General features: G+C 45.5%; 5 protein-coding genes across 5 annotated transcripts; 2 read left to right on the top strand and 3 right to left on the bottom strand.

The window, feature by feature from the left end:
• The first annotated feature begins 98 nt into the window (after positions 1 to 98).
• On the top strand, positions 99 to 2,117 carry LOC6550002 (nuclear envelope integral membrane protein 1). Its single transcript, XM_001977432.3, has 2 exons — positions 99 to 1,008; positions 1,083 to 2,117. Exons 1-2 carry the CDS (start codon positions 277 to 279, stop codon positions 1,722 to 1,724), a joined length of 1,374 nt encoding a protein of 457 aa, XP_001977468.1. The 5' UTR covers positions 99 to 276; the 3' UTR covers positions 1,725 to 2,117.
• LOC6550001 lies at positions 2,081 to 3,763 on the bottom strand. Its single transcript, XM_001977431.3, has 2 exons — positions 3,313 to 3,763; positions 2,081 to 3,260 (listed from the first exon to the last, which is right to left on the bottom strand). Exons 1-2 carry the CDS (start codon positions 3,538 to 3,540, stop codon positions 2,172 to 2,174), a joined length of 1,317 nt encoding a protein of 438 aa, XP_001977467.2. The 5' UTR covers positions 3,541 to 3,763; the 3' UTR covers positions 2,081 to 2,171.
• Positions 3,488 to 4,004, bottom strand: LOC6550000. Its single transcript, XM_001977430.3, has 2 exons — positions 3,825 to 4,004; positions 3,488 to 3,763 (listed from the first exon to the last, which is right to left on the bottom strand). The coding sequence occupies exons 1-2, from the start codon at positions 3,870 to 3,872 to the stop codon at positions 3,494 to 3,496; spliced, it is 318 nt and encodes a 105-aa protein (XP_001977466.1). The 5' UTR covers positions 3,873 to 4,004; the 3' UTR covers positions 3,488 to 3,493.
• A 1,082-nt stretch (positions 4,005 to 5,086) lies between these two features.
• On the bottom strand, positions 5,087 to 14,352 carry LOC6549999 (probable G-protein coupled receptor Mth-like 1). The gene is made up of 2 exons (XM_001977429.3): positions 11,742 to 14,352; positions 5,087 to 7,508 (listed from the first exon to the last, which is right to left on the bottom strand). Exon 1 carries the CDS (start codon positions 13,796 to 13,798, stop codon positions 11,744 to 11,746), a length of 2,055 nt encoding a protein of 684 aa, XP_001977465.2. The 5' UTR covers positions 13,799 to 14,352; the 3' UTR covers positions 5,087 to 7,508; positions 11,742 to 11,743.
• A 452-nt stretch (positions 14,353 to 14,804) lies between these two features.
• On the top strand, positions 14,805 to 15,409 carry LOC6549998 (probable small nuclear ribonucleoprotein G). The gene is made up of 3 exons (XM_001977428.3): positions 14,805 to 14,942; positions 15,008 to 15,155; positions 15,218 to 15,409. Exons 1-3 carry the CDS (start codon positions 14,911 to 14,913, stop codon positions 15,266 to 15,268), a joined length of 231 nt encoding a protein of 76 aa, XP_001977464.1. The 5' UTR covers positions 14,805 to 14,910; the 3' UTR covers positions 15,269 to 15,409.
• Positions 15,410 to 15,434: the final 25 nt, after the last annotated feature.

The following is a 15,434-nucleotide window of genomic DNA, read 5'->3' as shown; positions in this document are numbered from 1 at the left end:
AAAACACTGATTATAAAGTAAATATTCAAAAATGAAATGGTAAGTTATAAGTTTGAAATCACTACCGCACTGATAACCACATATTTATCGATACATTTTCTTATTTTTATTTTGAACTGCCCTACGTAGTCAGGACATAACCCACAGTTGTGTTTTTATGCGGCTCCTCAAAATATAGGAAAAAACATAAGCAAATCATCAGTTAAAAGCCGAGCGCATAGCAAACATAACGGACTGAAACCACTGATAAGAGACGCCACCTTGCGACCATTCAAAATGCAGTGGGCAGGGCTCATCCTACTGGCCGTGGCAGTGATATCCACATTAGGGGCTCCTCGGAATTTGGCTTCCTCGGATACCGCGTTCCTCACGCCAGGCACCTACATAAATGCGACGCAAAACGTCCATGGATTGAAGACTCTGCGCACGTACTGCTATCCGGGCAAGCGGCTCTCGGTGACGAGTCTCTTTGAGACGATGAAGTTCATTCTGGCCATCGAGGGCGATGATTATGCCCAGTACGGCGGCAAGACGCCGGAGGAGGTGCTGGAGCACTACGAGGAGCAGCAATCGCTGTTCAGCATCACACTGTTCGCCCAGAAGCGCCATCGCGTTCTGCTCTCACCCTTCGAGCAGCAGTGCATCGGTATTTTCTCCCGACAGCCGTACACCGTCACCCTGAAGTCCATTCCGCTGGATCTGTGGCGTCTCGCACTGTTCTCCGTTGGCATGCTGATCTTCTGGAGCGCCCGACGCCTGGCCAAGAACGCTTTATTCTACTATCTGGCCGGTATTGCCATTGGCATTTGCGCCTCCCTGCTGGTGGTCATCTATTTGGCTGCCAAACTCTTTCCGCGCCGTCCTATGATGTATGGCGTACTAATTGGCGGTTGGACCATTGGATTCTATGTGCTCAAGCAGCTGGCGGACAATCTGCGACTGATCCTGCTCACCTACCGCGATTATTTGGTGTGGTATCTAATGGTCACCGGACTGATCTCGTTCCTGGTTCGTATCCATTTGATATTCAAGCCCTGTTGATTAGCCAACCATCTAATTACACCTCCACAATTTTACTTTAGGTTTGCTATCGCATTGGCCCGCCCAAGAATCCTCGCTCTCAAAACATTATCATGTGGGTGCTGCAAGCCATTGGCGGTGTCCTGGTTTACTTCAGCAGCTGGCACACCAGCGCCCTGGTCTTTATCATGGTTCTGCTCTTTGTGGCCTACTACTTTCCCAGGTCGTGGGCCCGCCAGGTCAAGATCATGTACCGTCGCCGCTTTCCGCCAAAGAGGCGACTGCTCACCCAAGAGGAGTTCCAACTGCAGACGGTCATCGAGACATCGAAATCGCTGGCGGACCTGCGCAAGTTCGTCAACAGTCCGGAGTGCAAGCAGTGGACGGTGATGAGCAACCTGAGCAATCCCATGCGCTTCGCCTCGTTCGCCAATGGAGCACCGCATCTGGACGACGAGGAGATCGAGGACTACTCGCGCACCATCGAGGAGTCCATGGAGGCGAACACAGAGGAGGATGCCGAGGAGTTTCTGCAGTGCAGCATGTACTATCGCCCGTCGGCCAGTCGTTTGGTAAATCGCTCGCGCCACCGTGTCAACATATCGCAGGCCAACTCGCAGCTCCGCCATCGCCTGGCCGCCCGCAAGTCGGAGCACGATGAGAGTGAGGAGGAATACTTGGAACAGGAGGCGGACTATTATTAGCCAAGCAGCTAAACCAAAAAGAAAATAACTCATTAGGCTAAGTTCAGACCATCGCAGTGTGTATGTCATCTTAAACTTCCCACCACGTACTGTAATGAATCATTATGCAACAGTTGTATTTATTTGTAGCTTTTGTATAGTTTAATTCCTCTTTCTCTATATCACTTGTATAAATATTTTCCGACTAAACTGTAACGCACTGATTTTGTAGCTTGCACTTATAATGTATCATTCTGTAACATTTGGACTTTTTACTTGTTCCTTTATTTAGTTGCCATATTTACCTATATTTATTATTTGTATTACTATTTTCCGACAATCGCTACGCACTGCTTTTGTAACTTGTACTTATTTTGTCATGACTGGCTAGGAATAAATCGAAAATTACGGTAATGGTAATGGTATAAACTTATTTGCTGCGAATGTCCCAAGGTACAGCCATCCCACTCACTTTGGCGGAACACAGGCGATCGGCAGCCACTGGCAGGCCTCCGATGGCGGCGTGTGCATCTGCCCGGGCAGCATCTTCACCAGCCGGCGCTCACCGTCGAACTTCTCGGCGGCACAGAGCGTGAGATCGCGCTGCCTGAAGATGAGTGCGTCCTCCACGTAGGCGATGGTCCAGGTGCTGGTCGAGGAGCTGGGACTGCCGGATCGCAGGGCGGCCAAGCGATTGCCCTCGCTGGGATCGACGAAATAGTACCACTTGAAGAGCTCGCCGCGCAGCGTGAAGACCGGTGTGGAGTGCTGCTCCTGTACGAAGGCGCGTATCACGCCCGCGGAATCGGTCAAGTTCTTCTCGTGCCAGGAGAACACCTGCCGCCCATTCAGCCCGTAGTTCCAATCGTCCGTTATGGTGGTGTAGATGTACTCGCGATCGGAGCGACTCAGCAGGCAGAAGCCCTGCGGATCGAAGAGTAGGCCAAGGACTGGTGGCAAACGCTTTCCCAGTGCCTCCACTCGCTTCTGGAGACCCGCATCCACGCTGGCGTACATGTGGTGGCTCCTGATCTTGCTGACCATGTGCGCCACGTTGAATAGGAAGGCCTCGCTGTTGTCGTGCATGGATTGATAGCGCCAAAAGAGCGCCAACTGCGCTTCGATCATCATGCGAAAGCTCACCTCGTCGCGATCTGCGTACAGCTGCTCCAGCTGCTGGACCAGCTTCTCCAGCGGCCGATGGAAATACACGTCCTCAATGGCGTGCACCAGAATGTCCCTGACCAGGGCGGGCTCCACACTGGACGCTATGTACATGCCGTACGTCTGAATGCTCTCCTCGGCGTTCAGCAGATTGGCCAGCCGCTGGGCCATGAGGCTCCTCAGGTGGCGTCTCACCTCCTGCTGCAACTCGCAAGCAGATCGGCCTGTGGAGCCGCTGCTGCACTGTACCTCGTCGCGAACAAAGATCCCCAGCTGCCTGTACAGGCCCTTCACCTTGTCCGTATCGGTGGCGAAGTCGGAGCGAATGGCGCCCCAGATGCTGTGGAATACCTGCAGCTTGTCATCGCGACTGACACTTCGCCGGATGGTCATCTAAAGGAGAAACTTATGCTTCATTTGAATGCAAATCGATGGATAGGCACACCTGAATGTTGTCCAAGTCGGGTTGCAGGGGCAGCACCTCGCCCACAACGAGTGGAATGCATAGAAGCAACTGGAGCAGCAGGTGCATCTTGCTGACCGTTTGTTTGTCTACTGCTCGGGCTTTGATTGCCATTGGAAAGCCATTGTGGCCTCCGTTTGGGTTATCGCCACCCAGCAAGAGGTCAGCGCAGGTCCATCTTGATTTGCTTGGCACGGTCGTCGCTCGCATTCTTTGCCAGCGGTCGCTTCTGTCCCACCATGGCCACCGATTTGATGCGCTGCGCCAGCTGCTCCATTTCCATGGGAATGGGATTGGGATTTGGTTTTAGAGGGCGATTTGGATTGGACCGATCGCGTGGCTCTCTTCTTGGCTTGGGAACCACGAATTTGCGGTAGATCTCTTCCAGACGATCCATCGGCAGATGCTCCGCATCGGGAAGATATATTTGCCTCTGAAAATAGATCAAAAATATTTTAACTAAGTGATCTGCCCAATTCAAATAAGCTAGTCACATTTTTGAGATGTTCCAACATATCAGCACGGGATAGGTCCTGGTCCATTTCTTATTTATATATTTTTTTAGTAATACGATCACAATTCAAATGTTTACATTCATTTAATATAAGTTTATTAATTATCGACAAAATATTCGATACCACAAGGCGGTATTTGACGGAAGCTATCGTTCTACTAATGGTATCGGTTATCGATCTGCCGAGTCGCAGTGTAACCGCAGTAGCTTTAACCAGAGAATACCACAACGAATCGGTATAGAATGCATTTGCGAAGGGGGAGTATGTATCCACTAGAGGCGATTGGTGGTTGGTGACACCAATAGATATGGCCATGTAATGTGACGCTTTACAGCACTTTTGGCGGGATATTTGATTTTCTAAAGTGATAAGGTATGTTCTCTTATCCATTTCTATATCATTACAAAAAAGCTTTATATACTTGTTGTATTACTTATATAAGCATTATTACCAACTTCACATTAATCAAAACTAAAGAATTCAGCATAAACAACTAAAATGAATTACTTAAGTATGTTTTTTTTAGAGGTTAAATTTAGTCTAATTTCAGTTTCGGAATGAAAAATTTTTCCAACCATTCAGCCGTGCTGATTCATTCCGTTGACAATCGACTTAAGCACAATTTTGGGTCAGTAACATAGCCAATATGCAAGCTCAACGATTTTTTCGCATCACACTTCGTTTATTTATTTAGCTATTTGCAGACGTGATGACGGTGTTATTGAATTAAATACGCTGGCGTATTTGAAATATTTAACCGGTTTTTCTTCTCTTTTAACATCGCCTTAAAGGTTGATTGCACCACAAACTGCAAATATAAGCCACCGGAACACCATGGCAACAAAATGATTATTTTTATACAAATTATAAGCAGGAAAGACGTTGCAATAATGTAAAAAATATAATATAATATATTATTAAAAAACGGATTCTTGCGCTTTAGCAAACTGGAGTAAAAGTTCGCCACTAAAGAACGAGGTCCTGAAGTATCAATTCTACTTACTAAATAAACCTGTGAGACCCACTGTGCCAGTGCCTAATTTGCATACAAAAGGGGATAAGTGGACAAACTGCTGGAGGCGGCGATAGAAGATTGTGGTTCCAGTCCCACGACGACAAAGGTTTAATCCACTTGGAGGCATCCCAGCCCGAAGTGGGTCACCATTACCACAATGCCATTCCGCAGGAGCACCCATAATGAGTCGGCCACCAATTGAAAGACATTCGCTATTAGCTGGTTCTTTGTTTGCTCGGTTTCATTGATATTTGCCAAAAAGCTTTATTGTACGGTACAATGTAAATATAAATAGTTCAGTGGTGGTTTGCTCAATGGCAGTTCCCATTTGCTGCCATCGTTATTCGCGTATTGTGTATACTATTGCGGGTGTATTGTTTGAATATCGGGGTACCTTGCGTATATCTATTCTATATAGCTGCACATTTCTGCCAAGTTTCAGTTTCGGTTTCATTTAATTGCCATTTCGGACAATTTTGTTCCGCATGTTTATCTATATAATGTTCTCGATCTGCGCCATAAATTAATAGCAAACAGAGGCGATGGATGGAGGGGCATGCGGACGCCTCCAAAGCGATTTATTGATATATTCCTTACGAATGCCATACATTATATGATAATTATCGTTAAAATACTCTTCCTCTTGAGGGAAATCGTTGGATATTGCCTTTTGAGGGCGTGGATCAGCTGACTAAGTGGGCTTTTTGCTTTGCCTTGCAGACTTGTTCGATCGTTATAGTGATTTAGTTATAGGTTTAGATTTAGTTAACAATAGTTTCGTTTTTCGTAGGTTCCTAGCATCCATAGGAGTGGATAAAGACTAAGACTTAGTGGCTATTCGTTGTGGAGTTACAGGGATCTGAGTTAACAATCGTTGTTTATGCACATTTAAATGTATATATTTTATATCAATCGCTTAGCCAATAGGGTGTGTACAAAATACGTTTATATACAATGGTCAATAGTTAATAGTTAGTATCAAAATTTAAAATCTATCCTGGTGTAAAGTATTCGCTGCCTTTGTCTCAGTCATTCGATAATTTCATATTCGATTCGTTGCTTAGATCAAGAAAACTATATAAGCTACATACAAAATACGCAGTATTGAATATGTACACATATGTATGTAAATATATATAAAAAAAATTGACTCCTACCAGCATCTAAGTATGATCGCTCTTTAGTTCGGGGAGAATTACTTTTGGCCTGAACACTTTGGAAGTTCTACTACATAATACAATTGTCAGTTAGGCACGTTGAACGTGCCATCGTAACTTGAGCAATAAATTAATATTAGTTAATTACAACAAAAAATTAAATAAATATAATGGGAAATAATAATTGTACTGCGTTGTAGTTTCTGCGTTTACAAGAGCTTAAATACTTAAAAATACGTTTGTAATGGGGGGGAATACATTTCAGCTTTGGCGCCCAAAAACAGGATGCAGGACAATTGCACTGCTTGCTCGAAAGTCTTGACAAGTTTGGTGCGTGTGTGTGCGTGTACTGCTTTATCGTTGTTTAATTTAGCGCGCTTTCATTTTTTACCATTTAACCTTGATCAATACGTATCGTTGAACTTTCGATGATCAATTTGATTGTTTCCGCCTAACAGAGTGTGTGTATAACGATTTTGTTTATGCCTTCAAGTAAATAAATTTCAATTGTTTACACTAGCCGTAAAAAAATATACAAATTTTCGGTTGAAAATCGTTATGGGGCAAACATAAAAATAGTTTCAGTCAGCGATTTTTGTCAAGTATTCCAGTAGTACAGTGCAAATAAAAAAAGTGATTAGGCAATAAAAACGTCAAAGACACACACACACATACATAAAGAATATATGCAAGCAGTATCAATCGAGAAATACCAATCAGAAGCAGCTAATTTAAATGTTAAACATCCGATATATTCATACGTGTGTGTGTGTGTGTGGGGTGCCTGCTGTTTTTCTCACACTTGAGATTTGAGTCAGAAAAAAAGCAGAGCAACGCGATCTAAACTAAACAACAAATGTGCCTCAACAGAGAATTTCTTGTGGTTGCCACACACAGATGCACACACATACAGCCCTGTTGTTTTTGTTTTTGTTGGCTAAAAGTGCTTGGAAAAAAGAGCTACAAAAGCGCTGCTTTGTTTTCTCTAGGCTGAATTCCTGTTTCGTTTGCTGCACATTCCATTTCGCAACACTGACCGAAGTGTCCAATTAGAACGTGTTAATGTGACCCGAACTGCTTTACCGTTATTCTGCGATGCGATGCGATTATGATGATGATGATGATGAATAAAATAATACGTTTCTTTTGTGCTGGCTCAAATTGAAGTTGAATACTGGCATACCGAGTACATTTTGTTCGCCAGCGGTTGTTGGCCGATTTCAAAATCACGCGCAAGTCGCTTACACACAGACAAACACACACTCATTCGCTCGTACACTCGCACAATTAGCTGGTCAGCTTGGTTTTGTTTTCTGCGATTGCGCAAGTGTGTGCCGCTCGTCTCGAAACTCCAGCTTTGGCAGCTTTTTTTTGTGTTTTTTCCTTTCTTTCTTATTTCTGAACTGCCCAATGCCATTATTTCGCTCATTCGAGGTCTGGACTTTAGTATCCGGGCCTGACTTTCGCATTGTCGCTCGTCGTCTCAGTTGTCTGCAAAAAATAAGAAAGAAAAGGGGCACAAATAAGTACACATTTTCATATTATAAGCGTGCGCATGTGGGTACAGTGCCCTCAAGATATTAGCACTTAGAAGCAGTGTTGGAAGCGGCTTTAGTTCTTTGAGTTCCAGTCTCAATTTACTTCGATAGCGAAGTAATTTTTTTTTAGTACTAGAAAAAAATTTTCCTAAAAGTTAATATCCAATTTGAATTATATTTTACAAAAATGGTAATTGTGAATAATTATCCACTTTGACTGCTTTTTAACTTCCCTTAGAAAAAGCTTTGTTTTTTTCCTTCTTTCTTAGCTGAAACATCTGCGGATTATTCATGATCTGTTTAGATTTCCAGGCAAAGCGTAATCAGGAATTCTGAGAGATATTGTGTTTTCAAATTCTTATGAAAAGGTGGCAATTGCGATATGATTTGAGGTGTGAACTGCTGGCAGTTGAAATACTTATTACTTGCCAATGAAATTCATGTACCAATCGCAATGTTATGCTTATAAGAACGGGCAAAATATCTTGCCACGCAAGGACGTGTGACTATTATAATTCAGAGCTATTGCGTTAACCGCAACTGTGGATGCATGACAACAATGCTCCCACTTTGCTTCCTTTGGCCTCCAACGAGGAATCAGATGTCGAGCGACGTTGCAGGCACAAATTAAAAAAATAATGCCCTGCGTAAAATGTAAATGGGCCACAGTGCAATTATAAGTTGAAAAACTGCAGAACGTTCAAATTAAAAATTGCCGCTAAACTCAAATTAACGCAGAACATGTGTGCGTGTGCCACTGCGATTGCGTCTGAAGTTGGACATTTAGTATTCTTACTGCGAAATTGGTGCCAATTTGTGCGGTAGAGTCAACAGGAAGAAATTCATTACGCTGCCAAGTGTTGAAAACTTTAAAATGTCAGTGAACTAGGAAGATAAAGTTGACCCAGATATGAAAACCATACCAAGTTTCAACTAGATAGATCATGGGGAATATTATTTCAGTTGCAGGGGAAGTACAGGTCACGTTCGACCATAAAGCAGAAACAATCTACATTTTTGAAACTACAAATACTATTTAATCGGCACTCCGACGAACATGGTCACCTGGCATTTTATAAAATTAGTAATCATTTCGTGATTGGACGTGTCAAACAAGTAATGCTAATAACTAATAGAACAATAAGCGAAATCACTTAATTATAAAATGTTGATGGAGATACAAAGTGGAACTCAAGCGTGGCCAAGCTTTTAGTTCTCATAACAAGCTGGATATAGCTGAAATGTTTAACGCTGTGTGATTATGATGATTACTCGCATCGTTACTTGGATACTAAACAAGATAATCAGAGAAATTGCTAATGAAAGAAAGTGTTTTTGGGTGAGGCCGAAAGTAATTGTAGGAAAACTTTCGTTTTTAGTTTTCGTCACACAATCATTTTGCAAAGAAAAAGTATTTTCCTCTTAAATGCTCTTTTATAATAGTATTAAATATTGAAATGCTAAGCTTACAGCTTCTATGGCGTTCAAATTCGCGAATGGTTTTAGCCCATAGAGTTTGCCTTTTTCTTCACGGTTGATCCCTGACGATCCCATGATAGCTAGATCCCATTGCTGGATCGATTCTAGTGAATTCCCGCAGCATCTACCCTCCTTCGCATTGTGCTTCTGTGCCATTTCAGTTGACAAACGAGGAACGCACCCCGCCATCCAATTTTGATGCATTTTTGCACCGTCGCGTTGTGATGAGCGTGACGTGGATACGCTGCTCTGGGATTATGCAGATGAACACAAATGGCACGGCAGCTGCAGTTGCAGTTGCAGATGCATTTCGGGTTGCCTTTGGAGTTGCAGTTGCAGTTTGCAGTTGCGACACACACTCGCATGCAGGTCATAGTATTAAGGCGACTGGCTGCCCCTTTCTGTACGATTATTGCGTGTGCCAGCCACAATTTCAGATTTCTGTTTTCGGATTTCAGCTTTTCAGGGGCCAGGCCATTTAACTCGGTTGCGTAATCCCATGGAATGGGCCCATGGGCCAAAAACCCAGTGTTTGTTTTGTTTTCTCTTTCGTTTGGGCCAAACCTCTGATTCGAACTCGGACCCACATACAATCGTACAGCAGACAGCACATCTGTTTCCCCGGACAGACACGGATCCCAAAAAGTATGACGCGATCAGGGCCCAAAAAAAAAAGGGAAAAAGTAACAAACAATAAAACGCGAGGCAAAGAATTACAGTCGTACAACAATAACTGCTACCACCAGCTGTCACACTCAAAAATGTTACAAACTGAAGTAATTATGTACATATTTTCTATACGGCTGTGTACAATGTAAACCAATGTTCTTGGGGTCTAATAACATAAATGTAGCGTATACAAAGCAGACATTTGTTAATAATATAGAAAAACAAACTTCATTTTATTGGCTTCCTAAATTAATGCTACTATCAACATGCATAAATCCTTATCTTTTCCAGGGAATATTAAGCAACCAGGTTAATGCTAGATTTAAAGATGAGCTAGATTTAATGCTAGATTTTTAGTGCCCAAAATGGAATTAAAGCTTTCAAAACTTTATGAGCTCTGAGCTAAGGTTTCTTTTCAAATAATAGATTGCGCCGGTGTCGAGGCCTGTCTGTAGTTGGATCATTTGGGATGTGTCAAGAGCACTTGAGGCGACCAAACTAACAAAGTAACAAGTAAATAAGCCGAAACCCAAACAAGACGATGGTGTGGTGGGCTTATCACCATCGACGATATCGTCGTCGCCGGTGAGTCCAATTTAAACTCGATTTTCCCTTTCGGGTTCAGCACACACATTTTGAATCCAGCAGATACGGATGCCAGAAACGATCCGAATGCGATGCCGGTTTTCCATTATCTTCGCTTGCGTGTGTGTCAAGGGTTGCGCTGATTACTTTATGGCCATGTGGAAATGTGGAATTCGACAGGAAATTCGAAAATCGAATTCACCCGACCCGGCGTCAGAGTTTTCCGATGAAAAACATAACAGCACAGCGGCAACATATTCATCTTTATGGCCATTCTCGAACTCAAGTGCTGCACGCGAAATCGTAAACTTGGCGCATGTTGTAAAGCAGTTTCGGCCATGCAAATGGAATATGGAACTGACCATCGTAGGATTCTCACCCTACGTGAATTCCCCCATAAAACCATAAAACGAAACGAAATACCAAAAAAAAAAAAAAGAAAAAACGTGCTAGACTTTTCACCCGGCGCCTGGTTGGAAAAACGCTCCAGGTAGCTGCCAGGAAATTTCAAACCCTAACATTTCATCTGGATAGCGTATAGTCCGTATGGGGGGTGAATAGTGTCCTATAGAGAAGGGTATTTTCCAAAGAACATGGTCCAAAAGGGGACTTACCCAATTAAATGAAACGCCAAAGGTTTTCAATTGAAAAGTTCGCCTCATTTTCCCCCTAGAAACCCTAGTCCTAATCTTCATTTCTGCTTCATATGGTGGTTGCTTCTCGAAAGTTGTCAGCGCAAACACACACTACATACTATTTCCATGACAAATCCGGATTTTCCTATTTGTTTCCACATTTTGTAAATACATCATTGGTATTTGGGTTAAATGCACAGACGGAGCAATTATCACACTATCTTCTCTGACACATACTGTATATGTGATAATCACCTTACATTTTTGGTTATATACCGGAAAATCTAGCTAATGTGTTGATCCATCCAATTTACACGGATTGTGATTCTTTTTCGGGTCAATTGAAGACTCTCTATTCAGTTCCTAGTCTACGAGCACGCTATTTTTTTAAACACGAACTTAATTAATAGGAAACATGGGTTCTGCGTATTATTTTGGTGTTTTTCAAGCAGACAATGTGTCTGATGTACGCAACCTGTCCACCTCCCTCTGATTGAACTCCATTGGAATAAAGCTGCTTAGTGATATTGAAGGGGCCCCACCTGTACGTGTACTTAATAGGATCGAACCTGCTGCGATGCATGGCGTAGCCGGCGAGCAAACAGCCAGCTCATTGAGCTCATACTTTGCATTCCGGGCTGGCCCTAAAGCCCATTAAGGCCGATAAGTCTATCAGCTAGTGTGTGCTTAAAGCCGCGTTTTGTAAGCCACTTGGCAAACTGTGTTGGGAGTGAGAACAGCAGGCGCTTTGTTTGCCCTGGCAAACAGAGCTATCTCTTCACAAGCACACTTCAGGGGCTATCGGGTGTTCAACTTACGTTTAGCAAACGGTCTCCATTTTGATGATGGGTGCGGCGGGGGCAATGGGAGCCTTCTCCGGTACATCATCCTCCAGTCCGCTGTCCGCCGCCGGACTGCTGGGCATGTGGGTGGTGGTGGTGGTTGTGGTTGTGTTGGTGTTCTGGGTGATCTCCGTGCCACCGGCCAACGAGGGCAAACCCTGCGAGCTGCTCGAGTGCTGGACACCGTTGGTCGTGTTGGTGATGTCGTGACGCAATCGCGGGCAGAAGATCCTGCGGCAGGCGGTCCACACCTGCGGTTGGCAGCCCACCACGATGAAGATGAAGACGCCTTGCAGGGCGTTGATCAGGTCGGTAAAGAACCATACGCCATGGGGTCCACCGACCAGCCAGGACAGAATGTCCGCTATCCAGGTGACACCCATTACGACCACTAGCTTCAGGCAGACGCGACCCAGGGCAGACTTCTCCGAGGAGGACTTGACATCGTCCCGCTTCCACAGGCCGCAGGTCAACTGATGGGTGGTGGACACGAAGAGCGCTATATTGGCGCACAGCAATAGGCCAATGGGTCCGTAGAAGTAGGCGAAGATCGAGAGGTTGCGATTGTCGAACCAGCAGTAGAGCTGTCCGAATCCCGGGCGCAGTAACGTCGTCTCCGGCAGCTGATCCACGCAGGCGGCCACGAAGGTGATGAGCAGCGGACCGCCCCAGGCGTACAGGGAGTACAGATAGCGACGCAGAGCCTCCTGATTGCGTTCCAGCGAACTCGGCCGAAAGTCCCTGAACGTCCACCAGATGTTGAAGCACATGGTGTTCAGCCAAAAGAAGGCGGCCAGAAAGAAGAACTGCATGGTGATGGCCAGCGTGTGGCAGGCGGCACTGCCCGGCTGCAGACTGGAGCTCAGCTCCTCGACGGCCAGCAGTATTTTGCCGAATAGCAGGCAGGTGACATAGCATATTTGGCAGCGCCAATGAAGCGCATGATGCACAGCGGGCAGCAGGAAGCCGGCCACCAAAGTGGCGGAGAGGAAGACAATGGATACAAGTATGCCACCAGTCAGGACAGCCTTCTGCAGGTTCTGGCCATTGGCCTGCTCGATGGTTCCTCCACTGGATCCCGCCTGGGTGCCCGCCCCTGCCGCGGACCTAAACAAATGCTGGCAGGCTATGATCTTCACCTCGCCCTCGCGCTGCGTGTGCTCCAGGCAGTACTGCTCAGCGCTGAGGTTCTTGTGCGGCAACTGGAGCATGGCCGTGCTCCGATCCAGCTGGGCATCCTGCCAATCCCCGGCAATGGAGTAGCCACCGGGTTGTGCACATTCGGGCAGGCCGTAGCTGGTCTGATAGCTGCCCTCGGGTAGCTGGGGCGCGAGTCGGAGCAGTCCGTCGACGGCTGCCTGATGGTTAGGCTGCAAATCGCAGTTTTGGAGCTGCGTGTTGTAGCTGCCCCACTTGCCGCAGCACTTGCTTAGTCGTAGTCTGGCCTTTGGCGGCTCCTGCTGCACGAGGGGATTGGCTGCGTGATCGGGATCCTCGAGATCACTTGGCGGCTGACTGTTCAGGCAGACAACGGCCACCTCCCAGTCGACACAGTAGTCCGCCGGCTGGACCATTAGTGCGCGTTCCCGCACATAGAGCGTGCCATTGGGAAAGAGCATCACATTGGCCCCCCGGCTACGGAAAATCTCTGTGGTTTGATCCTTTCGGCAGGAGGGTCTCGTATTGGGCAGAAACTTCAAGAATCGCGGACTGGCGCCATGGGGCTCGAAGAAGCGCTGCTGCTGCACCAAGTACACCATGGGCAGCCACAGGGCTTCACTGCCGGCGATGCAGGTGCCTTCATTCAGATACTCTCCCGAATGGCAGCACTTGTTGAGCTTCACGGTGGGCGGTGGCGGTGGGCGTGAAGGGGCGGTCGGTGGCGATGTCTCCTCGATGGCCAAAGCCATGGACACCAGCGCCTGCAGCAGGATGGCGGTCGTCAGTAGGCCACAGTGCCTGATTGAACTGAACTGGTTGCCAGTTGGAGTGCGGCTGGTGGCACTTCTGCTACTCCGACTCCTGTCCATCATGAACTCTCTCGTCAAGATCTGTGTTGATTTCAGGTTCTCTTGTCTTGGCCTCAATCTGCAATTTATGTGCTATGTACACATATCTTTGGATATTTGTTTTTCTTTTGATTTTGCGTTCCGTTTCGCTTCGTCGAATAGCACTTTTCACTTTTCCTCTCTCTCTCGGTTGCGGTGGAAAATGGAAAATGAAAAATCAGCAATGTTCAATTTCACCTCCGTAAGTTGGGCAAACAAACACAGAAAATCGTTAAGTAAACACACGCTGCGTTCGATTTCAAACGCATTCAACATAAAATAGAGTTGTCAGCGAATCATGTATATATCACAATATCACATTCTTCTCGGTGCCAAGGTGTTTCTGTCTCAGTTTTCAGTCGTAAACACTGCGCGCGATGTGTAAAAAAAAAAAGTGCTCGATTTGCGCTCCGATTTAGACGCGCATCAGACTTTTCCTCGCGTTTTTTTGGAAATACTCTCGTCGATCAGGGGAGCGGGGATTTTATACGGGTGCCTGGGCGAGTGTGACCCTCACCGACTCCGAAATACCTGTAGATAGGGTCACACTGCAGCGCAGATCTGCGCCAACTACAAATGCCCTTTTCACACAGCCGCTTCAAGTCACCTAACAAATGCGTTGATGCGGTATGTTCGCACTGCCTCAAATAGACAGGCCTCAAGAAATGATATGAGACCTGGAATCGCTTAAATACACAAAGTTCCCACTCTATGTTCTGTTATATTTAAATTGATTGTTAATAAAATATGTACATCTTAAGAAAGAAAATTCGATTATGCAGAAAAAAGACGATTATGCCCCCGGTATAAAGGAATTATAGCTTATACTGCCAACATTTTGTCCGTTAACCATTTCCTGTTTTTTTATTGAGATATAAAAGGGGTCCCCCTTTGTTATTTACTATTTGACAGCAATATTTTTGTGAGCATGTAAAACACAGCGAATTTGGTGGGAAACTATTTTTGCCGCCCGAAAAGTGTGACCAGATGGATGCGTGGCTAAAACAATAGTATCGCTCCAATCAATAGTGACATCTCTACCTTGCGGTCCGCATTTTTACTTAATTTTCGCATTTTAAAGAAATTAAACCACCAAAATGTCGAAGGCCCATCCCCCAGAGCTGAAAAAGTAAGTGAAACCAAGCGCAAAAAAGATAGCTCTCCATATATGCAAGTAACCATATTAAATTCCAGATATATGGACAAGCGCATGATGCTGAAACTGAACGGAGGACGCGCGGTGACCGGCATTTTGCGAGGATTCGACCCCTTCATGAACGTGGTCCTGGACGACACGGTGGAGGAGTGCAAGGACAACACGAAGAATAACATCGGCATGGTGGTAAGATGCGCAGTATTCTCTGACTAAAAGTTCCGTCTTATTAGTTTTCCCCACTTTGCCAGGTTATCCGCGGCAACAGCATCGTCATGGTGGAGGCTCTGGACAGGGTCTAGCACCCGCCTCGGAACCCGATCTCCTCGAGCATCGTTAGCCGTACTGTCTAGTCTTAAGGCTCCGAAACATTCATGCGCTGAACACCGTCAGAAGAAACTCACAAACTCTTAAATAAATCTAAACCAAGGACTTAATATCTACACATTTCTTTTGATTCAGAAATAT

The sequence above is a fragment of the Drosophila erecta genome, unplaced genomic scaffold (assembly GCF_003286155.1).
Source record: "Drosophila erecta strain 14021-0224.00,06,07 unplaced genomic scaffold, DereRS2 tig00000126-arrow-pilon, whole genome shotgun sequence".
Lineage (NCBI taxonomy): Eukaryota > Metazoa > Arthropoda > Insecta > Diptera > Drosophilidae > Drosophila > Drosophila erecta.
This window is presented reverse-complemented; position numbering and strand designations above follow the sequence as displayed.